Raw genomic sequence first — 25,340 nt, forward strand, 5'->3', positions numbered from 1 at the left:
AAAAATATTATATTACCTTAAAAATCAAAAAAAATATTAAATTTATGAAAAGATTCAATTGTTGTTTCACCAATGGTCACACAATATTAAAAAGAGATTCTCAGATTTTTCTACACTAACAATAATAATTTATACTTATAGTGAATACTGAATAGGAATAGTTAATTTTCCCTTAGATTTTGTAAGGGTTTCTTGGGGTTTTAATACGTTTTCAGAACTTAATTGGGTGTTTGGTACTATCACTATTTAAAACAGAAAAAACAGGGTGTTAAGAGATAGAGGATAGGAGAGATAGAACATAATGGTGGGACAGAGGAGATTGGTGGAGATTACTAGTTAGTCCTACGTGTGTTTTTAGTTTCGTTAGAGGAGAAAGAGAGGGTGGAAGCGGAGAGAGAGAAGAGGGAAGCATGAATTTTTTTTTCTTCTTTATTATATTCCATAGAATCTAAAAACAAAAAAATTGGCTAATTAAAATCTGTTTTTTTTTTAAATTTCAGATATATAAAAATCTATGTTTTTTTCTTTACAATTTGATATGCATTTTGTTTGATGATTTTATTTAATAATGTTAAATATTTTTTACAAATTGTGTATCCGTACACCATATTAAGTGTACATATATGTGTACACGTCTGTACACATTATTAAGTGTACAGATGTCTGTACGCATTATTAAGTGTACAAATGTAATTTGTTTAATTTTGATGTAATTTGTTTAATTCTTAGGTTTTTGGATGTCTGTAACACAATGATTTTGTAAATTTGATATGCATTTTGTTTGATGATTTTATTTGATAATGTTAAACATGTTTTACAAATTGTGTATCCGTACACCATATTAAATGTACATATGTGTGTACACGTCTGTACACATTATTAAGTGTACAAATGTATGTACACATTACTAAGTGTACAGATGTTTGTACACATTATTAAGTGTACAGATATAATTTGTTTAATTTTGATGTAATTTGTTTAATTCTTAGGGTTTTGGATGTCTGTACCATAATGGTTTTGTAAAAATTACATATGTACATTTAATAGTGTGTACAAACATATGTACACTTAATAAAGTGTATAGACATCTGTACACTTAAAAATGTGTATGGATACAAAAGATTTATATAATATATTAAAAATTATTAAACAAAATTCATATCAAATTGTAAAGAAAAAACTATAGATTTTTTTTGTATCTAAGAAGTTTTCTAAAAAAATTATATTAATTTGAAAAATCAAGAAAGAGGAAGAAAAGAAGAGTAATTGTATAATGGCATGAAATATAATTAAGAAGATTGTTGAATGCCAAAAAAGCAAGAAAATAGTCAAATAGTGTTAAATGTGGATTTTTCTAATTGCAAATAGTAAATATATTTTCTTTCGTTTGAAAAATGTATCATTTTGCCAAATATCTCGATTTTGTAATTGAACTGTTCTAAACCGCTTGGTTCGTCCAATGATTCAATGTCTTAATATTGCTGTTTCCCTTTTTTTTTTTTTTTTTCAGCAGTTTTGTTTCCTTTTTTACACGACAACTGACCGTATATATATTGGGGGAATTAGCGCAATGACACACAATCTAGTTTAGGTCTCTCACAAAAACCCCTAGCGCAAGAAAGGAATTTGATCCCTCCGGTAATGTAATAAAATCAATGAAGGGAAGAAGTGCGATTTGTGGATTGGAATTGAATAATGAGACGGAGTTGTGTGGGTTATGGTGGGTTCCAGATGATGTGGTTGTGGACTGCCTGACTCTGTTGTCGAGATTAGACCTCGTGGCCTTATCGATGGTCTCCAAGAGGTACCGGTGTGTCGCAAAGTCCCATGATCTCAGGATCTTGAGGTCTCGGAGCGGTTGCCTTCACCCATATATGTACGTATATATGCACATGTATCCAGATCCAAGCCCACGGTGGTTCGTCCTCCACCCCGTGCAACGTCGGCTGAAACGGCTCAATATGGACTACTCGTATCCGGCCCCGGTAGCAGGATCCTGTTTCGTGCAGACGGCTTGGGGGATCTTTATAATCGGTGGACTCATAGACGGCAAACCCACATCGGAAGTCACGTTTTTTGATTGTACCGATCACACAGTGCGCCGAGTAAATCCCATGAAGATGGCTCGGAGCGGAGCATCGGCAAGCTTGATAGACAACAAGAAGATATACGTGTTTGGAGGGTGCTGGGACGCTGCTGATTCCTCCAAGTGGGCAGAGGTGTATGATCTCGAAACCGGAATTTGGGAGTTCCTGCCTGTGTCTACGCCCAAGATGCCCCTCAAAATCCAACAAAGTGTGGTGACGGACGACAGCAAGCATGTTTACGCGGTGGATGAGGATGGTCAAATCTTTAAGTTCTCAACAAGTGAATGTGTGTTTGAGGCAGAGACAGAGGCAGCCGCAGACGCAGACTACGGAAACGATTGGCTTTTAGCTCATCCAGCATTGTTCTGCCGTGGTACCGGCGGGAGAATACTGTGGCGTATTCCATTTAAGTCGACTTGGAGGGAAGTCAAGGGTTTGGAAGAGCTGCAGCAGCAACACTCTGGTTTTGATATCATCAAATTCTGCTTCTCTCGTCGTCGTGGCAGGATGGCCATCTTCTGGGAAGCTCGGCCTCAAGGTCCTGATGATCAGATTTTGGAGCTTTGGTATGCCGAATTTTCCATTGCGCCACGCGTGGAAGGCCAGGTATTGCAGGTTGTGGCGAACATTGAGTGGTCTGGTGCTGTCCTCTCCTCGGACTCATCATGTACTGACCCCTTTAACTTGTTATATGCTGTTTCTCTTTATGTCTGAATATTCACATATAACTTTATTTTTTTGTTTTGTTTTGTTTTGTGATTTATATAATTTATAGCAATTCAGTCAGAAAGCTTTTTACTCTTGTGCATTCTCAGGGAATCAAGTGTAATTTTCGCTAGCTTTGAAGATTACATAGAACAAAAGAAACCTCATCTACATATAACTATAATAGTCTTTTTTTCTTTTTTCTCCACTTATCCGTGGTTTAAAGAGTTCCCACCCAGCAAGAGAAGAGGTAGATGAAATAATTGTATCGTTACACATGTAGCAGCAGTTTCCGATGAATCAGCACTGAAATGACACAGAGCTTAATCGATATTATAAGGATAATATTAGGTGGATCAAAGAAACAGTTAGGTTTGCTAATGAAAGAACTGAGAATATTAGGCTGATTGAAACTGGCTTTTAGTTTCTTGTAAAATGCATTTGGGTTTTCTTCTACTAGTTTTTGTTTGTTATACGATACTTTTACTATACTTTGACTGTCGACCCTGGTAGATTTTGGTTGGAAAATGAAGAGGAGTTTTCATTAGCTATAGGGGGACCAAAAGCAAATAACAAGGTGCTATTTTTTTTTTTTTTTTTGAATTTAATGTTAAATTATATTCAAAGAAAAAATAGCTTTGTTACAACAAGTGCAGCTAGTGTTTGAATATTTGAGCTAGAGAGTAGAGAAGATTACATAATTAGAAGGAAAACAAACTCAGGGTCTAGTTTGGAACCAAGCCTGAAGGCCATTGTCGAACCTCCTATCCCCCTTTCGCTGAATAGACAGAATCTGATCCCTCACCTGGCGATCAATCCATTTGATCAATTGTCCTGATGTGTTGGCATGTTGACCATGTAGTCGTCCGTTGCTTCTCTCCAGATGGTATACACCGTAAGTTGAAAAGTGTAATGTGCGAAAAAGCTTCCCAGGCGGTCAAGGCGCGTATCTGATAAAAACAGCAGAAGCTGATGCCAGTCGTTAGAACACTGGGTCCCGACAAGGTGCTAATTATTCCCAAGTAAAGTTAGAAGACATGGAATTCAACAAGGTTCCACCAACTTCAACTTATGTGCTGAGTTTGGAGATCATCTCTTCCACCAACTTCAACATGGTTCCAGGTATCCCCTCCCCTTCTTGATCAACCGATTGAGAAGCTAACAAGTTTTCTCTAATCTACTACATACATGGGTCAACTTTTGGATATTCTTTTGAGATTATTGTTTTTTTTGTGTATACGTCTTAGTTTTAAATACGGTTAATATCAAATAAAACTGGACTCGATTAATTTAATAAAAACAGCAACGTGTGGAACCATTAACAATCAAACATCTTTAATGGCACGCACGTTCTCTTTCAAATTTGTCCTCACGTATACATTAGCTAGCTCTCCAGACATTCAAGAACCAATGCTAAGGTTTGTTCTTCTGAGTTGCAGTTTGTAACAGAAACATGGCGAGATCGCTCAAGAAATCAGCCAAGTTGAGTCTAAGAAGAGTCCGGATCAATTCACCTTCGATTAGGTTCAAACCGGACTCGAGTTCCATAGAGAGAGACCAAAGAATCGAGTTTCTACCCGAAAATGGTGATGATGCCGGATCCGTAGAAGAAGAAACCAAAGAAGAGAACAACGAAAGTGAAGAGGCTGAAGAGAAAGAAGAAGAAGAAAGAGTCAAAGTAATAGTAGAAGAAGAAGAAGAAGAAGAAGAACAAGATGATGGCAAGAGCTTTCACAATGGATGCGTAGAAGGAAAAAATGAGGCGGTGGCAGCGGTTGAAGCCGTTGAGGAGGAGGAGGGAGAAGGCGGGAACAGAGTAATGGTGGTGGTCGATAAAGCCCTTGCTTCCACCGGAGCTTTGGAATGGGCTATCACGCATACTTTACAGCCACAAGACACTCTTTTCCTGTTATACTTTGCAAAACCGTTTAGAAAAAGTTCTTCTCTTACCCTCCTCTTTTTCATTTCCTTCTCTAAAGGTTTGTTTGGTTTGGCTAATAAGGGTTTTCGGGTTGGCTTTTAGGCAAAAGAAAGAACCGAAAACGCGAGGTGAAAACGGATGAATTGGTCCATACTTTGAAGAAACTTTGCCAAACAAAACGACCCGGGGTTAGTCACACTTGGTATTTGTTTGTGTTTATCATAACTAACACTATTCATTGTTTTGATCAAATTAGGTTTCTAGCATTGGTGACGTGGTGTTTTGTTCTATATATGTCAGATAGAAGTGGAGATAAGGAGGTTAGAGGGGAAAGACAAAGACAAGGGACAGAAGATAGTTGAAGAAGCAAAGAAACAACAAGTGAGCCTTTTAGTAGTTGGACAAGAGAAGAAACCTCCGGTGTGGAGGCTATTGAAGAGATGGGCATGGAAAAGACGCCGTGGACACGGCGGTGTCCTCAAATACTGTCTCGAAAACGCCTCTTGCATGACAATAGCTGTTAAACCCAAGAACCGCAAGCTCGGTGGTTACTTAATCACCACCAAACGCCACAAAAACTTCTGGCTTCTCGCTTAAGCTCACCGCAAGTTTTCCTTTGTTTGTTTGTATCATCAAAAAGCTTTTTTTTTTAAGTTTTCACCTTTTTCATTTCTCATAAATACACAATTAGCAAAGAAGCTTTTCTTGGATTATTCATATAACAATGTAACTGCACAAAAATTATGAACAATTTTTTTCCCTATCTTCTGCTGCTTCAATCGGTTAATGATTCCGAGATTCTGTTAATTAACAGAACACATTGGAATGTAAGTGAAGACTTCTTGGTGTTTACTAACCTTTTCTTCTTTGAGCTGAGTTTTCGGGTTTTGGTTCAAAACTACTAAACCCAATGCTTATAAGCAATCCGGTGAAGCTGATCATATCCTGCAAGCACACCTGCTCCTGCTACTCCAAGAAGCATGTTCGCAGTAACTCCTCTATATAGCGCATAGAACCCTTCAGATTTAACAATCTCTCTTAAGGCATGAATGGTGTTCCGGTATTTTACAGGTTGTCCTGATGTAAGCATCATTCTCCTCCTAAGTGTGTCAAAAGGGTAAGCAATGACGCCTGCAGAGGTAGTAATGCTCCAACCCAATAGAAAGCTAGCCAAGAAGTTTCCCTGTCACAGAACCAAAGAACCATTTTTTTAGCTATATTCTGTGATAGATTAAGCAACTATACCGTCATAGGGTAGATGAGATTACCTCCAAGGAACCAACTAAAACAATAGGTTTGAAGGTATCGTACATCCCAAAATACATTCCTCGGTAAAGAGTGATTCCCAATATTGACACACCAAATCCACGGTAAAGCCCTTTAATGCCATCGCTTGACAAAGTTTTTTGATACACATCGATCATCCCTTTAAACTGTCTCTTGCCATTAACTGAACATTCCTTTGCATCAGTACCTAAACGAGTCCTTGCGTAATCAAGATGGTACAGAAACAAAGAAGTCGTTGCTCCAGCAGCGCTTCCAGAGGCTACATTCCCAGCAAACCACTTCAAGTAACCATCTTTCTCTTTGGAACATCCGAGAAGGCTCTTGAAGTAACCTTTAAATGCAAAGTTGGAAGCCTAAGAGCAATTAAATTTTAGTGACAATAAGAATCTAAGACTTGATGAGCACTCTGATCTGAGTAACGGTCCTTGGAAAAGTACCTGAGTAGGGAAATAACGAATGACATTGGCTTGATTGCCTCTCCAAAAGGACAAAACACCTTCTTCTCTGAAGATTCTGCCAAAGCAATTACCCAAACCAGTATAAGGTTTTATGAGATGGCCAGTCTTGATCATCTCTCCTTGATTCTGCAGTAAAAGCTTGACCCTTTCGATTGGAGCAGCTGCAGATTTAGCAACAATGGCTGCAGCACCTCCCATCACAAAATCAGCAGAGAATCTCTCAGATTTTCCAACCAAAGCCATCTTCTTCTTCTCCCCTCACCTAACTCAATTCAATACCAACGATTCAACAAAAGTCCCTATAACCAATAAAATTGTGATGATGGCCATAATAGACAAAACAGATTCTTCAGGGTTGTAGAAATTTCAAATTCTAAAAGCTAACCCCCCCCCCCCCCCCCCCCCTCCCCAAAAGGGTCAACTTTTACAATACAAGGAGTTTAAGAATCAAACAACGAATTCAAAAGGACAATAATTGATAAAATTGTTGAAGTGAAAAACCTGGAGATTGCTATATGATTTCCAGGTACAGGGAGAAGAGAGAAGCTGACGATATCCCTTTTTTATGTTTTTCTTTGTGTTTAATTCGTTTTGAGAACTCAATAAAATAGAATAGAGAGATAATCATACGTTTCTGTGTAATTCAAGGTGGTGGACGACAGAGGAAGAGCAAAAGGATGGGTTTTTTTAATATTTTTTTCTTTTCATTTTTTAATTTATTTTAGCATCTAAATTCAATTGACAAAATTGAAAAACTGAAAGAGAGAAAAATATACAAAGTTGAATTTGCCCGCCGAGGAGAGAGCGAATCGAGTCTTCTCACAACTCAGGTGTCACTGTCAACAATCGAAGACACCACCACTCACGGTGAAGTGAAGCTACTACCTTGAATCTTACTGCGCCGAGATAGGTTTTTTTAAACTCTCGATACTTCTCCTTCTTCTTTCAGATATATAGGGTTTTGAAATCAGTAGCCCTGGGCATTCAGATACCCGATCGGATTCGGGTTTTTGGATTTTCGGATGTAGAGATATAAAATTTAATTAGGTATTTTATAATTTCGGGTCAGGTTCAGGTAATTTGGCTTCGGGTTCGAGTAATTTCAGATATATCCGAATTCATAACTTTTTTTTTGTCATGAAAAGAGAAAAAAAAAATTAGCTTCTAGCTTCCTTTTCTTTTTCCCCTCTTCTTCATCTCTCTAATCTTCACCCAAAAACCCTAGATTTATTCATCCATAACCACCACTTCAAGAACCAAATCTTTTAAATCTTCTACCAAATCTAACAACATCTACAGCAAATTATATGATATGATTCATATTCATCTCTGTTTTCAATCTCACTCACTCCTCAAAAGTCAAACACCACAAACTATCACTCAATATTTTAGATTTGTTTATCATATTTCTCATAAAATTGATCTGGATAATGAAAATTTAAATCGATTAGGGATTCTATAGTTCTTTCGTTGATTATGAAAGAAAAAAATAAGTCAATTAAGAATTTTAAATTACAGATGTATAAATATATATAAATATTAATATTTTTATACTAAGACATAATAAGTAAGGTGGCAAAATGGTTTATAATGCACTAATTAATGCATAAAGTACTGGGTTCAAATCCACAAAAGTGGAGTTTTGTACTTATTTCGGGTCAATTCGGATCCTCTTCAGATATCGGATAATACCTGAACCCGATCGGGTATCCGAATCTCAGAAAAACTAAATCTGATCGGATATTTCATACTACCCGAATCCGAACCAAACTGCCTATTTCAGATCGAGTTCAGGTTCGGGTTTCAGATTCCGTTAAAATGCCGAGACCTTGAAATCAGTGATTTTTGTTATTGTTTGAATTGGGTGGGTCTCGAGATCTCGAATTTGAAACTGGTTCATTCAAAACCGGACATTTTCACAACCCTGAAATTGATGGTTTACGAAAACCGGAACTTGGTGGAATGAGACTCTGTGAATCTCTTTTTTTTTTTTCTTCTGCAATTCGCGTAAAAAGCTTTGTTTTTGGTTTGAAGTTGCAGAGAGTGAAAGCGAGAGAACCAATGGAATCAATGTCGCCAATCTCGTGCCCAACGACTCCTCGTTGGAACCAAGACAGGCCATTTCTCACTGGTCGCTTCCACCAGGTTCTCCCCATCTTTATTACTTGTGCTTGATTTCGTTTTAATTCTTTCGTATTTTTGATTTTTTTTGAAGAAAGAAAGATACTTTTTTGACACAATGGGTGGGTGGGTGTATTATTATTTCTCAGGAAACGAGGCCAAGCTCCAAACTTGCTGATTCTAAGAGGTCCTCTAGGTGTGTTCTCGATTTCTACGTTTAAATTTCTAGTTTTAACCTCCCAAGTCAATTGCTTTATTACTCTTCCGAGCACATTCCAAAAGAAAAAATCACTGATTTTTTTTTTTTGTTTGTGTGATTTCCACTCTCCATTTGGTTTCAGCAGTTCTGGAGTAGATCAGGCAATTGGCTGCTATGACACAGCGCTTCAGGTTTGTGTTGTTTTACAAACCTAGTGCTTTTTGCTTCCATTTATTGTGTATCCTTGAAACTGGTGGTGAGGTACATAAAGCTTGGGTTTATGGTGTGTGGTTTTAACTAGACTAGGGTAATTGATCTGAGCCAAGTAATTGTGGAACTTGCTTGCCTAGGTTGAGACTTGGTGTCATCTCTTCTGTTATGTCCATTTCAATAACTTGTTTAGCCCTTTTGGGCATGCAGGAACTTATTGTCATTGATGATCTCTTGTCTGCTTTGGTTGGAATTGAAGGGAGATATATATCAATTGAACGATTCCATGGGAAGGAGGATAGTATAGCTTTCCAAGTTGATCGATCAATGGAGTTGGCACTACAGGCAAGTCGTACTCAACTCATTTAATTTTGGTTCTTATCCCAAGCATTTTAATCATGATGGTCTACAAGTGGTCAACCGAGTGATTTCTAACCATGCATGATCTTCTATCTTTGGTGCTAAGTTTGTCAAATAGAAAGTAAAAGTTAGTGCAAAACTGACAAAGTCATTCACATTTTGAGACTGTTATTTGAAAGGTGTTTCCTCGTCTTGTATGTTTATGGAACTTGGTGCTGTTTTATTTGAAAGAATATGGCGTTTAATTGGTGTTCTGACTTCTTGAAAGTGTTATTGTTTTATTTGGAACTCTTTTGACAAGGATTTAGAGATGTTATAAAGAATTAACATTGTAACTCTTAGTTTTATTGGGTCTTTTGAATATATTGACCAATACAAATTATTTTTGCAGGAATTGGCAAAAAGAATATTCCCTTTATGTGAATATTATCTGCTGATTGACCAATTTGTGGAGTCAAGTTCACAGTTCAAGAACGGGCTAGTTAACCATGCATTCGCAGCTGCACTCAGGGCACTCCTCCTTGTATGTGATATAGGTTGCTAGCTTTGTGATTATTATGATGCATTGTTTGTTGAGTTATTTTCGTTCCCTTATGTTTCATTTTAGCGACTTTGCGAGCTGAATATGGATTCCTTAAACTAGTAGCCAACTTTGGGGATCTACTCAGTTAACTAAAAGCATGATTTTAGTTTTTTTATTGGGTTTCTTTTCTTTTTTTTGTCCACGGAATTGGTTTCTTTAGCACATTTCTGAGTGTGTGTTATGCGTATGTATGAATATCTAAGATGACGCATATAGCTCATACTGTCATCTTTGTGTTAAATTCTTGCTGTCTCTGTAATCTCTCTCTAATTATTTCCCCATTGAATAAAATGATAGTCTGATTCTTTTCTTTCTGTTTCACATGTGGGGTTTCGTGTCTAGTCCATGTCATGTATTGATTGGACTAAGGATATCATTTCTTGTTAGCTCTGAGGTTATTTGACAACATTCTTTTCTATTGCTGAAAGTATTAACAATCCTGTCTTTTATCAGGATTATCAAGCCATGGTGGCACAATTGGAACATCAATTTCGACTTGAAAGACTTTCTATCCAAGGATTATGGTTTTACTGTCAGGTCTGTCTTTCTTCTAGACAATTCAACCTACTGGTTCCGTAAAAAAGTTTGCTGACTGATTGTTTTTCGTATCTCTCAGCCCATGATGGGATCCATGCGCGCATTGGCTGCAGTAGTTCAGCAGGCCTCGACGAAGCATTTTGTGGGTTCTGGTGTTCTCAATCTCTTGCAGAGTCAGGTAGATTTTTGCTTTAGTCATAAAATCTTTTGAGTTTTTTTGTACTCGAACTTTCTTATTATATGTCCTAATCTTGAAGACTGTCATGCCTAGGCTAAAGCGATGGCTGGTGATAATTCAGTAAGGTCATTGTTAGAGAAAATGACGGAGTGTGCAAGCAATGCATACCTGAGCATATTGGAAAGGTTGGTTACCTACGCCTCTTTTTTCCTTGCTCGTAACTAGACTCATAGCCAAAAAAAAAAGTTGTGCTATAATCTCTGCCTTTTCTCCTTTGTTATTACACATGGAATGCTCAGATAATCTAGTCTAACCTGTGGCTATGTTTTTCTATTGTTTGGAAGGAGTAATTGGCGAGCATGTTTATTATCTTTTGTCTGGCAGATCTGTACATGGATATTTGCTAAAATACAATGTTAGATGTGTCAACTAACTTTAATTAGTGTTTAATTAAGGTGGGTCTACGAAGGGATCATTGAAGATCCGTATGGGGAGTTTTTCATTGCCGAGAACAGGTCACTTAAAAAGGTACTTCAATTTTTGCTCAGCTCACCAGCACAATTGTCAATTGCTTACAATGTCATTTTTTTCGTACAGGAGAGCCTCAGTCAGGACTCTACAGCTAAATATTGGAGCCAAAGATACAGCCTCAAGGATACCATCCCTGGCTTCCTTGCAAACATTGCTGCAACAATATTGACCACAGGGAAATATCTAAACGTTATGAGAGAATGTGGGCACAATGTTCAGGTACGATTGTGTATGAATTTTTAGTCTTTTGATACAATTAACAGTGTTTGTGATATTGAACATGAGATTGGCTGATTTTTTTAACAGGTTCCTCTTTCAGAGAGATCTAAGTTAACAATATTTGGTTCAAATCATCATTATCTTGAATGCATAAAGGCTGCTCACGAATTCGCCAGTATAGAGCTTGTGAATCTCATCAAGGATAAGGTAATAAATTGTGTTATGACGGCTTCTTTGATGTCATTACTCGTAAATACACCTCTCTGATCATCAGTATATGATTCAGTATGACCTCGTAGGAAGGCTTCGATCTATAAAGCACTATCTTCTTCTCGACCAGGTATGCTGGTTCTGTTCATCAGACTTTTCTAGGCATAATTTATCAATCCGAAAAGTTTGTTGTTTAGTTGTTTGATTTCTAATTGATTTTGGTACAACAATCTAATGAACTACAGGGTGATTTCTTGGTTCATTTTATGGACATTGCTCGAGAGGAGCTCAACAAAAAAGTGCATGAAGTATCTGTTGAAAAGTTGCAGGTGCTTTTCCCCCTTTAGAGCATGATCTAAGTATTAGACATAGTTTCTTACCATTAGTTAATCGATAGGGCTCGCTATTTTTTAGTTGGAATCTGAATGGATGTCTATTGTTTAGTCTTTGCTAGATCTTGCTCTACGTACCACAGCGGCTGCAGCAGATCCTTGCCACGAAGACTTGACTTGTTGTGTGGTGAGCAGTTAATTTTTCTTTTCCTGGATGTGATCAGTTACAATGTTGTTTATACATAATATATTCTCACTTTGCATTCATTTCTTAGGATCGAGCTTCATTGCTTACGACTTTGGGAATGCACAAGGACTCTGATAGCAATAGTATAGAGGACCCAGTGAGCATCACTGGTCTAGAGACATTTTCCTTGAGCTATAAGGTCTTCTCCTTTCTTGCTTGTCTGCAACTACCTGATTATATTTGGATTCTTACTATTATGTTCGTCGTGATATATTTTAGTAATTCCTCAGTGTAAATACTATTAATAATTATTATATATAACTACTAAGTCCCTTCTAGATTTCATCATTCATACTTATATAAGTAACCGACAAATTCATATTCGATTGGCTACTCAATTGTTTGATATGTTGGTTGTGGCTTTGTGTTTCAGGTTCAGTGGCCACTATCTATTGTCATCTCAAAGAAAGCACTGTCAAAGTACCAGTTGATTTTCCGCTTTCTTTTTCATTGCAAACATGTGGAACGCCAGCTTTGTGGTGCTTGGCAGATACATCAAGTATGAACTGATATAAAATTTCTAGCTTGTACTTCATTTTATTTTTGGTTTCTTATAAAACCCTTTTAATCATGTTGCTTCTCTAATAAACTGCTGTGAAATTCTTCAGGGGATTCGGTCTATGAACTCTAAGGGTACAGCAATTCCTAGATCATCGCTTCTCTGCCGTAGTATGCTTAAATTCATCAGTAGCCTTCTACATTATCTTACATTCGAGGCAAGTCATGAAGTTTCTGTTTTTTCGTTTGCTATAAACTATTATGATTGCTAGTTGAATGAAATTTGGATTTTTTATTTTTTTAAGATTTGATTGTCTATCCGTAGCTCCTGTTTTCCATTGATATTTTGTGGTATAAGTCTCTAGAAGACTGGCGTCTGGAATTGCTGACATACACTCTAATATTGAATCCAGATATCTCTGTAGTCCTAAAACTCATACTTACAAATGTAGGCACTTCTTGCAACTGCAACTGCAAGTTACGAGATATATGTTAGTACACTATCAGTTAACAGTTGAGAGAAATCACACCAGAAGTGTATGAAGCCATAATTTTTTATGAGATGATCTGGTGTTTATTTTGGCAACTATTGGCTCTCCAGTTCTGTCTAATGTTGCATTTGCTTGCTTTTATGTCGGATGTCTCTTCAGGTTCTTGAACCAAATTGGCATGTGATGCATGATAGACTACAATCCACAAGGAGTGTAGATGAGGTAAGATAAGAGAGCTGCTTTATTTTTGTTTGCAGGAAAACATTCTTCATTGAACAATGTGCCATCATCTTACAGGTGATACAACATCATGAATTCTTTCTTGATAAATGTCTGAGAGGATGCTTGCTTCTTTTACCTGATGTCCTTAAGGTTTGCCCCTGTTCCATTAAATGTTGTGTTTTCTCATAATCGATGTAATTATGTTCTTCTCTTTCGTGCAACGATAGCAGAAATTCTGAACGCGCTAGTAATAGTGTGATGTTTATCAATAGTTTACACTCGTGTTTACTGCATTGCAGAAAATGGAGAAGTTGAAATCAGTGTGTCTACAATATGCTGCAGCTACACAGTGGCTGATATCATCATCTATCGACATCAATAGCCAGTCTCATCCACAGAAGACAATGATAAGAGATACAATCGTCACAGAATCCATATTGTAAGTAGTGGCAATGTACTATTTTAAGACTAATTGCTTCACTTTCTTGGTGTAACATTTAGATCTTCATAAAATCAGTTCCTGTTACAATTTTTGAACTTCATAGTACGGTATTGTTCTAACATGGCTGTAACGCGTTTTACATAGCAATTTCGAAAGGGAATTCAACACGGAGTTGCAGAGCTTAGGACCAGTCTTGAGCAAAGGCTCCCAGGCTGAGCCATACTTGACTCATCTCTCCCAGTGGATCCTCGGTGTTTCAAAAGAATGAGAGTGAGACTTTTACTAAACAAACTCAGGCAACTCAATTATTTCTTAATGTTATCAACTGATATTCAGCTTGAAGTTGTAATGAGATATGTGAGGGTGTTTAGTCGTGTTGTTATTTATTTTGTGAATTTCCACGATAGAAGAAAAAGACTCAGGCTATCTCTGTTACAGTTTGCTATCAAGATTTGTGTGGTTTCACTGCAAGTATACTCTTTGGGAAAGTATATGTGAATCTCTTACTCTGTAACTCAAAAGTAATTTGTTTGAGTTTCTTTGTACATTGCATTAATCTCTCACAATAAATCCAGATCCATCTGTTTTGCTGGCTAATATACAATAAACAAAATCCAATTATGCAATCCAAAAAAGAAGTGAAAACACACTGGAAAAAGTACAGAAAAGTTTCAGAAGAAATAGAAAAGATTTTGCTTCAGCAGTTGATGCCACACTTGGAAGTATCAGGTCCTTTGGTCTTGAGGACAAAAGGATCAATTCTGACCCAAAGCAACGAGAAGATAGATGCCAACAACACTGACCAAATGACCACAATGGTTGGTGTTCTGTTCTGTCTTCCCATCAGACCTTTGAGGAATGGGTAGAGATGAACGATGACCCAAAAGGAGAAGAAGAGTTTACCAAATAGAGGTCCCCATGACTGATATCCATTGTTAATGGCATCTGAGATGCCTGCAACAACGCCGACAATGTTTATGATCAAGACGGTTGTTGGAGGGATAAGCAGTGTTGTCCATTTGAATGCGTAAAGTTCTCCAAAGTCATCATCATCTGTTGCCTTTGATGTGACTGTGAAGTTTGTGTCAATGCCTGCTAAGATTTTGAGGAGACCTTGGACAACCGCAAAGAGATGAGCTGAGATTCCTCCAATAACCCAGAATTGCTCGTTTCTCCACCATTCTTCAATGCTAACTCCGCTCCATCTCAGTTCCAAGATTCCCGTTACAATGATCGACATGAACAGTGAGATGAAGAAGAGACTAGCAAATGTGCTTATCTGAAAGACAATTCGGGAAAACAGATAGTTAGCAAACTTAATGCAGCTTTGTAAGCGCTTTATCTGATGACTTTACTAACCGGTGGCATGATGAATTTGTCTGTAAGGAGACAGATGGCTGGAAGGATACAGTAGGCAAGGAGTGGTATAGATGTGAACGGGTAGATTGTTGTGTTGGCATAAGCAAAACGCTCAAGCCACTTGAGGTTTCCTCCTTTGTAGCCATACCAGAGAGGACTGTGTCGGCTGAAAAATATCTCAACCGATCCGAGTGCCCAACGCAAAACCTGGTTTAACCTGTCTGATAGATTAATAGGAGCTGAACCTTTGAATGCAGGCCTCTTAGGCATGCAGTAAATAGACCTCCAGCCACGGCAATGCATCTTGAAACCCGTCAAAATATCCTCCGTGATAGAGCCATAGATCCAACCCAGCTGCAATTCGGAGATACACAAAAGTTTCTTACGCTGGCCAGCTTCTAAATCACAAAGAAGGTACTATCTTACGATTCAGCATTATTACCTCAGTTCCCCACTCAGTCTTGTCTTCATAACCGCAGCTTATGACATGGATTGCCTCCTTAAGGAGCACTGCAGGACTTGATGATGGAGGAACGCCACCTTCTTCCATCAAAGTCGAGGTTACAAAGATGGATGATTGCCCAAACTTTTTCTCAAAGTTCATTTCAGACATCAAATGCTCCTTATCACCTTCTGCTCCTGCCAAAAAAAAACTATTAGATCTGCAAAATCCCAACGTAAACTAAACCTACTTCAAGATATGGACTGATGTTATAAGGTTGTTGGGATAATTTACCTCCAAGGGCTGCAACGTCACCATTCATGTCATTCTTGGAATGTTTTTTATTCTTTCTCCGGCGTCCAAAACAAGGACAACAACCACAGCTCAACATCTTTGGACGTTTAGCACCCTTTGGCGGGTCATAACCATACAAAGCTTGTCGTTTGAAAACACAACCAGTACCAACGTAAACTGGACCCTGGATTCCATCTAGACCTTTCATATTGATCTGTTGCAAACAAGAGGGTAAGGAATTGGGTATATTTATCTCATAGACCACAACTTGAAGAAATATTAATTGTGTCTTACATCAAAGAAGACTGTGTTTCTGTTGGCGTAACGATCGTTCGTGTCAATACCATCGAACCTTTGAGGGAACTGAACATAGCAGACCTTCTTTCCAATCTGAGGATCCATCAAAAAACACATTGCCTCCCTTACGGCCTTGCTGTTGTTCACATAGTGATCACAATCCAAGTTCAGCATGAAAGGAGCATTTGTGAGTACGCCTGCCACTCGAACCTGAAAGAAGTATCAGGTTAGGTCCAAGAAACAGAGATCATTTTCTAGTTTGGTCCAAGGCAGATCAAGAAAATTACCAGGGCGTTCATGGCGCCGGCTTTTTTGTGATGCTGGAAACCGGGACGCTTCTCACGGGACACATACACAAGCCGCGGAAGCTCGTGGCCTTCGACATCAAATCCTCCGCTGTGGCCGAGGAAGACTTGGATCATTCCTGGGTGGTCCTTAGTGTTGTTCCCTGGCCATGGTGTTCCATCTTGCATGATCCAACCCTCTAGAGGAACCTTTGAGGCCTTCGCCACGAGAGCGTTGATCCTGACCTTGAACTCCTCATACTCTCTCTGTCATAAGTCAATTTCTCTTATGAGTTTAGATTATAGTGAAAAAACTGGGTGGTGGTACAGCTAGATCAGGTAATATACACTGACCTTCATGGCTCGACGTTCTTTAACAAACGTTGGGTGGACTTTGTCCTGGAGATAATCAATTTTCAACGTGAAGTACATCTCCGGTGCCCGTGGCTCTATGGAGAATTTCTTACAGAAGGGAACCCATTTTCTTGCAAACTCAGCAGTTTCTGAAAGAGATTCGAATGTGAGCATTGAAGCACCGTCATCAGAGACATAGCAGGAGATTTTCTCAACTGGATAGTCCATGGCCAAGATTGACAGCACAGTGTTGGATGTGACGAGGGGAGGCTCCTTCAAAGGGTCCACCGTACTGACAAAGACATCTACAGGGGCAAGCATATTTGGTTCACCTTCTCTTTCGTACCTGTATAAGCAAAAAAAAAACTATTTATATCTGAACTCCAACTTCATAGATTTTAAGACTCCTACTTGACAATATGTAAATTTTACCTGAGCGAAAGCCGATCTAGATAGGTCTCACGCTCAATGGGGAACCACTTGGGGAACTGATCAAGAATCCAAGAGACAGCGAACCAGATTTCACAGATCACAGAGGTCAGCCATAACCCCAAAGCATCGTGCACTGGATTCAATAGCCTGTACCGTAGAAACACTGCTAGAATCACAAGCCTAGCAACGATGACCATCCGATATGGATTGATCTTGCTTGAGGCAATGGGCACTTTCCGCGAGAGTGGCTGCCGCGCCTCGTCGATCCTGCAGCCATTTATCAAAATCCAAAGTTTGTAAAGCAAGAATCCGAATTATATAAAACTGAAGTCTTAGAAAAATGTTTGTGGCGGCATTACAGTCCCATCTCAGGATCATCATCTGGTTCTGGCCCAAGATTTCCTTGCTGGTGCTTCCAGTCATCCATTCTTTCACGCCATCCTCCCTCCTTCTTGTCATCCCATCTCTCACTCCCTACCACATTGAAATTACACAGAGAAAAATATCGTTAGAACCTCTACATCAGTTGCTTTTCGCTTGTATCAACTGCATTTTACATGTGCGTGAAATTTGCTAAAAGAAGCAGCCCTTTTCATAGACAAGACTCTGCTGATGAATTTCAAATAACAATATAAGAACCATCCATGTTTATAAAATTAAGTCTCTATCTACTACCAAAACAGTTCCATACCAAGCCGGCAAGCCTCGGACTGCTGTTTTTATGCACATATCAAAACTACGTGACCCTAGTCATCACTGTGAGACGTCCTTAAGTTTATGTGTACGTAATGATAACTTTTTATATATACACAAACAGGTATTGTGAAAGTTCAAGTTTATGCTTGCTACAACAAGTTACAGAGGACAATGAGCAGAGAGACTCACCAGCTTCAGATGATGGATATGGGTGCACACGCTTATGAAGCCCATGTTCTCCATTCCCATACCCTCCTCCAAGTGGGAATTCTCCACTATGTCCACCGGCTATAACGGGTGGGAATCTCCCGTTCTCATCATCCTCAGGACCTCTTCCATAGCTCATTTTCCCATAAAGCATAGCTTCAGCTGAATGCTTCTGCTTGTCTTGTTCATGTTCGATATTAAACTCGTACTCAATATCATCAATATCCTCTTCATCCTCATCTCCCTCCACTCTTGGGCTTCCTTCAAGAAACCAAAAACAGAACCAAAAAAAAAAGAGTAAGCTTTTTATTTTTCATTGAGGCATTTCGTCGAACAAGATAAGAGCGAAGAATAACTAAATTACCTCTGAGACGCTTGTAACGAGTCTTACACTGAGGACAGTTCTGAGTCCCTTCTCTTCTCTCGTACTCATAACAAGGCCTGCACGCTGGAAAACCACACTCATTGCAAGCCACGAACAGGTCTCCTTCTACTGTTAAACCAATCTGATCTCCGCATATCTCACAAAATTGTCCATCTAGATTCTTCAGAGGCTTTGGCTGTAAATTAAATTACCCAGGAAAAAAAAATTTCAGCACTGTGGAGACATTACAGAGTCTCTCTCTTTGGTTTTTAATTACATAACCATATAAACTAATTTAAGTGGTTAAATTAATAACTCTGATTGCTCAATTAACATTAGCAACAACAAAACAAAAAAGTTACCATGTTGTTAATAATATGATAAAATATACACAGTAATTGAAAAATTGCTCAATTTTTCATTATTAACAACATAGTAATTTTTTTTTTTTTTGCTAATGTTAAAATTGAAAAATATAATTTTACTACAATTACTGCAACTTCAAATCTTAACAAAAAAAAATAACCATATGCAGTAAAAATATTTTACTAGTGAATTGATAAAAACATTGGTAAGAGTAATGAATGAGAAAAACCTCTTCATGGTTATGAATGACGACAAGTTCGTTACGATTATGAGAACCGGCAACAAGACCGGCGCTAGCTTCCATACTGACGACCGGAGATTAGCAGCGATCAACGTCGACAGTGAGAGCACAAATCGGAGATCATAGGACAGTATTCATTAATGTGTGAGAAGAAGAAGAAGTTTGGTTTTTATGAATGAAACCTTTGGTTTTTCTCTCTCTGTATGGTACGTAGTTTGTTGTAGAGTCTCCATTGCCTTCAAGCTAAGCTTTCGTTTTTATAATATTATTTTTTTCTATAGAATAATTTTTTGACATTTTGCTGGAAGTGCAACAAACTCACTGATCAATCCATCAGCTTGACATATATGTTGTTCTTTCACCGTCGCGGTTTCCTCAAGATTCACCTTTTTGTAACTTGCCTGTCTCTTTCAGTTTACTCACTGTCCTAATCTCATACCTTCTATCTTAAATAAGTTTTCGATTCGTATTTTAAAGGAAGATTTTTGTTGGTGTTAACTGTTAAGTTTATATAAAAAGGCAATTAAACTGAAGAAAATAAATTAAATCTAGTAACTAACAAAAAGAAATATACTAGTAGAGTAATTTTTATTAACATATTATAAAGGGGGCTTGGTGAGTAGAGTACAAGCCAAGTTACGTTCTTCTGTCCCTAATTAGGTGAGTTTTCTGCATACATAAGCTTAAAGAGAATCTAAAGATGAGATGCGTTTGTGCTTTTTCATCAGCCTTTCTTATCTATTCGAGTTCCATGCTAGTTTACCTTTGCACCAGTCCTGTCGTCCCTCTTTTTGATTATTCTCAAATACGAAACGGATGATCAGTCTATCGGCGATCCCAACTAACCAACCCAATTACCACACAAGTCAATCTTTGGGCCATACGTGATACGTCCACACGTTGAGCAGGGTCGTCACGTACCCACGTTAGCAACCCACCACGGATCTTGAATCCATATCTACTTAAGTAGTTTGTGTAACCAAGGCCAAAACATTGAAAAATTTATATTTTTTGTCAAATTTGGGAACTGATACATTATTCTTAACATTAAAACCAGAATTTTTGAGTCTCTTGCCAAACCTATCTACTGCAATTGCATCCTATACCTACAATCTTTAAAAGAAAAATAACAGAATTGTTCACATGGTTGATCTTTTTATATGAAAGAACATAGCATAAATTTGTGATCACACTATTTATACACACACAAAAAAACATGAATCCATGAAACAAACAACATTAATACAATACTAATAAATTGGGCTAGAATGCTAAAAAAAATGAAATGATCCTTAATCAGAAAAATTTATCCAAATAATCGAAACTATGAAAAAGTTTTAAGAAACTTACCAAAAAAGAGAGAAAACAAAAACAGATTCAAACTGTTCACAACATAAAGCAAACTAAAGATCTTTTACTTATCTTTCTAAGTGCCATTCCAAACGGTAAACATTGAAGCCCCTTCTCCACCACATTCCCCATGATAGTACATGTTAGAGCCAACATTATTCGAAATCGCCACCGGAAAATCTCCTTCCGGAATCTGCTGATGAATTTGCTGTTGTTGCTGCCGCTGAGCATAATAATAATGGTTTCTTGCGTTGTAGGCAATCTCAGCAGCAGTGAAAGCATCGCAATTAACCGATGTTCCAACAGGGATTGCAAATCCTTGATAACCACCATAACCAACGACATTCCCACAAACGGTAACCGAATCATCAGAAGTGGAACTATGATGATCGATCGAGTTACTCAAGAAACGTTGTTGTTCTTCCTCTTGTTTGGAACAAACCCTAGTACTCTCAGAAGACAAGTTTCCTCCATTGTAATAACCAACGTACCTCTCCTGCTGTTGCGGCAATACGCTCAAGTCCATTCCCTGGTGATGCTGAAACGCAGCGTTTTGCCAACCGCCAACATTACTTGCACTCTCTGAAACGTTGTTACTGATCATCATACTTGGAACCGGACTGTTAACTTCCTTGAGACGTTTTGCAGAACTACCAATAGGTAGACTTGGGCTCTCGAGGATTGCTTTAACATTGTATCTGCTCATGTCAAAGTTAGTCACTGCGCTTAATCCTCTGAATTTAATGGCTGCGATGTCATAAGCCTCTGCAGCCTCTTCTTGTGTGCCTACAAGATTTGTATATTTGTGCATAATTAATATCTACTGTCTGTAGATTTGATTGAATAGTGTAACACTGTATGAGAATAAAATTAATAAAAAAACTTACCGAAAGTTCCCAAGTATAGGTCTTTGTTACCGGCGACTCTTCCGATCCTAGCTTGCCACCTTCCATGTTGGTGATGCCTTTTGAACCCATATTAGAAGAAATTACCATTTATTTTAGATTCATAGTATTATATTAATTGTTATATATACATTAAAAAAAAATGAAAGTATTGTATTTGTTCTGTTTATTTATACTAAGTACCTTGTTACTCCTCGATAAATCGATGCACCACGAGAGAAACCACTACTTTTCCTGCATATTTTAATGGTTATTATAAATATTTCCTTGTAATATTAATGAGTTTATAATGTGAATTACAAAATATCAATAAATATATACGTGATGGGTTTCTATCATGTAATATAGAACTGGATAATATATGTCATATGCAATAAATTTCAACAGTTCCATTATATACCTGCGCAGAGAGGCAACATACTCTTGCCTAGTCATGTGCTTCATCTCTTCTACCTCTTTCTCATAACTACTCATCTGAATATTATATCCAGCCAACATTATTAGTTTATTGTAAAAAATGTAACGATATAAACATGACATTCAAAAGTAAGATAATTAAAAAAAAAAAAAAGAATTATTCAGCCATTAAAAAAGAATAAAACTTGTTTGGAGATAGGAATTTATATGAATTATTGATTAATTTAACTTACGGGGAAGTTAGTAGTAGTGGTGGTTCCCCAATATTTTAGTGCGGCTAAATCGTAAGCCCTAGCTGCTTTTTCTTCTTTGTCATAACCTCCTGCATGATCAGATAACAATCTAATTAGATTATACTTAAAGTAGATCTACTAGTCATGTACATCTATTTATAGCTTTATATGGAACTTATATCAATGACTTACCCAAATAAACTGAGAAGATAACCACCAGACGCAAATTTTGGAAACACACATGTAAATTAAAAGAAACCTAGATTAGTTCGAAAATAGATACTGGTGTATCAAATTATACATAAATTGAAAAAAGAAAAAAAAATACATATGTATACCTTGTCTTCCTTTGCGAGTTTGGCCTTCTCTTTTGCAACTGTTGTCCCATAAATGTGCCTCATATCTTCCTGTCCAACGATGCCTGAACATTTAATACAAACAAATGTGAGCATACCATATGTATGTATTATTACTCTATATATCCAAGCCCATATGCACTAATTAATGTATCTTTTTAATATATATCTAGGAACATTCCGTAGCACTCTTTCACCTTAACCATTAGAATGTCCCAAACTTTACCAAAAAAATCATGATTCATGTGACATTTTAGACAACAGAAATATATAAATGGATGAAGAGAACCTTGTAACACCGCGGTATATAGACGTTCTTTGTCCAAAACTCTCAATAGTTTTCTTTGGTGTAGCTTCAACGACATCAACAATAGTCTTCTCTTGGACAACATCATTATTATTGTTGTTGTTGTTGCTATCACAAGTGGTAGATGAATTCATAGAGAGAGACAAGCCTCGTGCGCCATTACGATTGTCTTGATGATTACCATTAGCCACCGGCTGATTACTCAGCCATGTTTTTATCATTGAAAGGCCTAGTGAGCCACCACCACCACCATCTCCTCCACAACCGCCACTTCCATCTCCAACGTTCTCGTTGGTATTGTAAATCGTACTGTTGCGGCCGAGGAAATTCTCAAGCTTTGGTCCATTTGGTTCATTATTGTGGATGGTATTGCATGCACCACTATTGATGTCCCAATCTATAAACAAAAAAACAAAGAGATCCCTAACTGATTATGGTTTGTTGAGTTCGATTCATAACCCGCATATTATATTCGAAACGAAATGGGATTTGATTTAGAGGACACAAATTAAACATATGTACACAAAATATGTGTGATCATATTTTGATATTGATTAATGGAGAATAAGAATATGTCTAGATCATATATTTGACTAAGTTTTTAATTCATGAGATGTGAACAAGCACCAAACCCCACTCATGGAAATTCTCAAAAGATATGAAATCGATAAATAAGCAAAAACAAAAATAGGGTTACGTGCGTGAGTCTTGGTCTTTGTTCTATGCATTGGAAGAAGGGGAAAATGAACAAAAACAAGAAATAAAATAAATAAATAAAAATTTTAAAACAAAAACCTCGGGAGTGACTATTGTTGTCTCTGGTGAAAGCTTCGAGGACGACACCAAAAGGAGAAGCAAACGATGTTTGAACGGCAGAAGACCCATCGGAGGCAGCAGCGGCCAGATCGAAGCAGTACTCTCCGGCGACATCTACGGCGGTTGTAGTGGTAGAAGAGTCGAGGTGCGTGTGGTGATGATTTTGATCATGAGGAGAAAGAGAGAAACCCAACCAGTTATTCATTGAGTTCATGTAATCTAATAACTCCTTGTTAAGAGATGATGAAGAAAATAAGAAGAACTTAGTTAGGGTTCATGCATGAATGGGAGAAAGAAAAAGGTTTGGTGTTAAATGAAGAGAGAAGAAGAAGAAGAAGAAAAGTCAAAAATATAATGTTCATTTCTTCCGAGGCGACATAATATGCGCATTTATATAAAAGAAGTTTGCAATTAAAATTCAGAAAGCAAATATTAAAAAACAGTTGTTTTTTGAAAAATGTGGAGATGTATTGGTCGGTTTGAAGGGTAGGGGTAGTACTGTAATTCAAGTGGGTAATCTCTTAATTTTAATTTGTTTTAGTAACATTTTAATTATTCAGTCAAAAACCCTTTCAATTCTCTGTTTCACTCTCTCTCTATCTCTCTCTCTTCATGCGCATAAAAAGGTTAATGTAAAAGACAAAAAAGTGTAACACAAGGACCAATAGTAAAATCCAAAAACTCACTCGCTGTCGATTTAAGACCAATGATGCTGTGTCTGTTAGAGACATGTGTATGTTTGGACGTATAACACGACCGAGCGATTGCGTTTGTGTTAGGCGATTCGTCATTTTTAGTATTTTTACATCAATCTCAAAGTTAAACCAATAAATAAATAAATAAAAAGAACTCGAAGATTCCTGGTTTTGTACTTTGTTATATTTCCCGGATTCCACGAAACATATGTTTCTCAAGAGATAGGTTGTGCAATATACACCACACATGATCTTGATATTTACGATCTTGATATTCATGTTTGGTTCAATATGCTTACTTTAAACCTTATAGAGTAAAGAGTTACGACGTTTAAATTTTTAAAATTGTGTCTCGAACTCAATTTGACATGCATGTATATAAAAGCATGTAATGTCTGGTGGTTATGGTTTAATTAACCAATAAAAACGTCCCAAATTTCAAAACAAATCTGGTTCGATCCTCCAACTATCACGTTGCAAACGTAAAAAAAATAGTAAATAATACTTAAAGGAAGTATAATTACATAAGATGTGGATGACAAGTAGGGATGCTAGAGATGTACATGCTAAGCAAAAGTAAAGTAGTTGAGCTTATCCGACTAGTTTCGAATTAATAAATGAATTAGGGTAATTAGGGAGGAAAACATAGGGTATACACATGGATCAATGAGACGATAGTGAGCATGTGCATGGGTTTATAATCTTTCGAATATATATACAATTTTAGTTTTTTGGACTTTCTTTTGTAAGATACGATTCAATGGATTCTCGTCGTCTATTTAAATTTACTTTCTCAATTATTATGCCTGCAATATCTAACACACCACCAACACACGTTCTAGAATTGCCTCGTACCTACAAAATCACATTATTTATTTCCTAACAATTTGTTCATATCTGCTTTATATATCCCCCAAACCTTTGGTACCCAATAATTTCAATACCTCTAGATCTAGGAATTAAAATAGTTTTTACACTTTCGATACACGGTTCAAATTTTCTGATCTCTACAAAAGAAACTTTAGATTTCACTTGCTATATATATTTTGATTCGGGACGATATTACATCGAAACGAGTTTGAAAACA

At 37.4% G+C, this 25,340-nt stretch overlaps 6 protein-coding genes across 14 annotated transcripts; 3 read left to right on the forward strand and 3 right to left on the reverse strand.

The window, feature by feature from the left end:
* The first annotated feature begins 1,705 nt into the window (after positions 1-1,705).
* Positions 1,706-2,886, forward strand: LOC104709184 (F-box/kelch-repeat protein SKIP6-like). The gene has a single exon (XM_010425836.2). It carries the CDS (start codon positions 1,791-1,793, stop codon positions 2,799-2,801), a length of 1,011 nt encoding a protein of 336 aa, XP_010424138.2. The 5' UTR covers positions 1,706-1,790; the 3' UTR covers positions 2,802-2,886.
* A 1,279-nt stretch (positions 2,887-4,165) lies between these two features.
* LOC104706031 (uncharacterized) lies at positions 4,166-5,478 on the forward strand. Its single transcript, XM_010422151.3, has 3 exons — positions 4,166-4,729; positions 4,816-4,901; positions 5,014-5,478. The coding sequence occupies exons 1-3, from the start codon at positions 4,246-4,248 to the stop codon at positions 5,308-5,310; spliced, it is 867 nt and encodes a 288-aa protein (XP_010420453.1). The 5' UTR covers positions 4,166-4,245; the 3' UTR covers positions 5,311-5,478.
* On the reverse strand, positions 5,401-7,369 carry LOC104706032 (ADP/ATP translocase ER-ANT1). 3 transcript variants are annotated; one of them, XM_010422155.3, is made up of 4 exons: positions 7,235-7,369; positions 6,438-6,720; positions 5,982-6,353; positions 5,401-5,896 (listed from the first exon to the last, which is right to left on the reverse strand). In XM_010422155.3, the coding sequence occupies exons 2-4, from the start codon at positions 6,699-6,701 to the stop codon at positions 5,615-5,617; spliced, it is 918 nt and encodes a 305-aa protein (XP_010420457.1). In that variant the 5' UTR covers positions 6,702-6,720; positions 7,235-7,369; the 3' UTR covers positions 5,401-5,614. The 3 variants fall into 3 exon arrangements, with proteins under 3 accessions (XP_010420457.1, XP_010420455.1, XP_010420456.1); XM_010422153.3 differs by lacking the exon at positions 7,235-7,369 and adding an exon at positions 6,960-7,112; XM_010422154.3 differs by lacking the exon at positions 7,235-7,369 and adding an exon at positions 6,960-7,112 and having other exon boundaries at positions 6,438-6,757.
* On the forward strand, positions 7,095-14,309 carry LOC104706033 (gamma-tubulin complex component 2-like). 6 transcript variants are annotated; one of them, XM_087462596.1, is made up of 22 exons: positions 7,095-7,368; positions 8,493-8,603; positions 8,729-8,775; positions 8,924-8,969; positions 9,199-9,333; positions 9,740-9,871; positions 10,385-10,468; positions 10,548-10,646; positions 10,740-10,831; positions 11,102-11,174; positions 11,244-11,396; positions 11,484-11,603; positions 11,683-11,736; positions 11,852-11,935; positions 12,051-12,125; positions 12,214-12,324; positions 12,559-12,684; positions 12,794-12,901; positions 13,334-13,396; positions 13,472-13,546; positions 13,696-13,835; positions 13,983-14,309. In XM_087462596.1, the coding sequence occupies exons 2-22, from the start codon at positions 8,520-8,522 to the stop codon at positions 14,104-14,106; spliced, it is 2,025 nt and encodes a 674-aa protein (XP_087318722.1). In that variant the 5' UTR covers positions 7,095-7,368; positions 8,493-8,519; the 3' UTR covers positions 14,107-14,309. The 6 variants fall into 6 exon arrangements, with proteins under 6 accessions (XP_087318722.1, XP_087318724.1, XP_087318721.1 ...); XM_087462598.1 differs by having other exon boundaries at positions 7,232-7,368; positions 8,921-8,969; positions 9,740-9,884; XM_087462595.1 differs by having other exon boundaries at positions 7,232-7,368; positions 8,921-8,969.
* Positions 14,310-14,363: 54 nt separating this feature from the next.
* On the reverse strand, positions 14,364-19,494 carry LOC104706034 (cellulose synthase A catalytic subunit 7 [UDP-forming]). Of its 2 annotated transcripts, none has more exons than XM_010422159.3 (12): positions 19,163-19,494; positions 18,568-18,763; positions 18,186-18,464; positions 17,660-17,774; positions 17,301-17,567; positions 16,869-17,214; positions 16,518-16,781; positions 16,228-16,440; positions 15,934-16,147; positions 15,640-15,836; positions 15,198-15,551; positions 14,364-15,117 (listed from the first exon to the last, which is right to left on the reverse strand). In XM_010422159.3, exons 1-12 carry the CDS (start codon positions 19,235-19,237, stop codon positions 14,536-14,538), a joined length of 3,102 nt encoding a protein of 1,033 aa, XP_010420461.1. In that variant the 5' UTR covers positions 19,238-19,494; the 3' UTR covers positions 14,364-14,535. The 2 variants fall into 2 exon arrangements, with proteins under 2 accessions (XP_010420461.1, XP_010420462.1); XM_010422160.3 differs by having other exon boundaries at positions 15,640-15,830; positions 19,163-19,406.
* Positions 19,495-20,450: 956 nt separating this feature from the next.
* LOC104706035 (AP2-like ethylene-responsive transcription factor BBM) lies at positions 20,451-23,924 on the reverse strand. Its single transcript, XM_010422162.3, has 9 exons — positions 23,538-23,924; positions 22,725-23,139; positions 22,418-22,500; positions 22,272-22,280; positions 22,080-22,168; positions 21,830-21,903; positions 21,613-21,663; positions 21,412-21,488; positions 20,451-21,310 (listed from the first exon to the last, which is right to left on the reverse strand). The coding sequence occupies exons 1-9, from the start codon at positions 23,770-23,772 to the stop codon at positions 20,601-20,603; spliced, it is 1,743 nt and encodes a 580-aa protein (XP_010420464.2). The 5' UTR covers positions 23,773-23,924; the 3' UTR covers positions 20,451-20,600.
* Between the last annotated feature and the right edge of the window lie 1,416 nt (positions 23,925-25,340).

Source organism: Camelina sativa, chromosome 8 (genome assembly GCF_030686135.1).
Source record: "Camelina sativa cultivar CO46 ecotype springtype chromosome 8, ASM3068613v1".
Lineage (NCBI taxonomy): Eukaryota > Viridiplantae > Streptophyta > Magnoliopsida > Brassicales > Brassicaceae > Camelina > Camelina sativa.

What these genes read in the sequence shown, in the direction of transcription:
- LOC104706034 (XM_010422159.3), bottom strand. Translation starts at nt 19,237, where the DNA reads ATGGAAGCTAGCGCCGGTCTTGTTGCCGGTTCTCATAATCGTAACGAA. An exon ending in GAAACACAGTCTTCTTTGAT is followed by an intron (nt 16,148 to 16,227) that starts GTAAGACACAAT and finishes TGTTTGCAACAG; the next exon opens with ATCAATATGAAAGGTCTAGA. An exon ending in AGACTGAGTGGGGAACTGAG is followed by an intron (nt 15,552 to 15,639) that starts GTAATAATGCTG and finishes TCCGAATTGCAG; the next exon opens with CTGGGTTGGATCTATGGCTC.
- LOC104706033 (XM_010422156.3), top strand. Translation starts at nt 8,421, where the DNA reads ATGAGACTCTGTGAATCTCTTTTTTTTTTTTCTTCTGCAATTCGCGTA. An exon ending in GATTATGGTTTTACTGTCAG is followed by an intron (nt 10,469 to 10,547) that starts GTCTGTCTTTCT and finishes CGTATCTCTCAG; the next exon opens with CCCATGATGGGATCCATGCG. An exon ending in CCACAAGGAGTGTAGATGAG is followed by an intron (nt 13,397 to 13,471) that starts GTAAGATAAGAG and finishes ATCATCTTACAG; the next exon opens with GTGATACAACATCATGAATT.
- LOC104709184 (XM_010425836.2), top strand. Translation starts at nt 1,791, where the DNA reads ATGGTCTCCAAGAGGTACCGGTGTGTCGCAAAGTCCCATGATCTCAGG.
- LOC104706035 (XM_010422162.3), bottom strand. Translation starts at nt 23,772, where the DNA reads ATGAACTCAATGAATAACTGGTTGGGTTTCTCTCTTTCTCCTCATGAT. An exon ending in ATTTATCGAGGAGTAACAAG is followed by an intron (nt 21,489 to 21,612) that starts GTACTTAGTATA and finishes TGGGTTCAAAAG; the next exon opens with GCATCACCAACATGGAAGGT. An exon ending in CCTATACTTGGGAACTTTCG is followed by an intron (nt 21,311 to 21,411) that starts GTAAGTTTTTTT and finishes CAAATCTTGTAG; the next exon opens with GCACACAAGAAGAGGCTGCA.
- LOC104706031 (XM_010422151.3), top strand. Translation starts at nt 4,246, where the DNA reads ATGGCGAGATCGCTCAAGAAATCAGCCAAGTTGAGTCTAAGAAGAGTC. An exon ending in TGCAAAACCGTTTAGAAAAA is followed by an intron (nt 4,730 to 4,815) that starts GTTCTTCTCTTA and finishes GTTGGCTTTTAG; the next exon opens with GCAAAAGAAAGAACCGAAAA. An exon ending in GCCAAACAAAACGACCCGGG is followed by an intron (nt 4,902 to 5,013) that starts GTTAGTCACACT and finishes TATATATGTCAG; the next exon opens with ATAGAAGTGGAGATAAGGAG.
- LOC104706032 (XM_010422155.3), bottom strand. Translation starts at nt 6,701, where the DNA reads ATGGCTTTGGTTGGAAAATCTGAGAGATTCTCTGCTGATTTTGTGATG. An exon ending in TTCGTTATTTCCCTACTCAG is followed by an intron (nt 6,354 to 6,437) that starts GTACTTTTCCAA and finishes AATTGCTCTTAG; the next exon opens with GCTTCCAACTTTGCATTTAA. An exon ending in TTTTAGTTGGTTCCTTGGAG is followed by an intron (nt 5,897 to 5,981) that starts GTAATCTCATCT and finishes GTTCTGTGACAG; the next exon opens with GGAAACTTCTTGGCTAGCTT.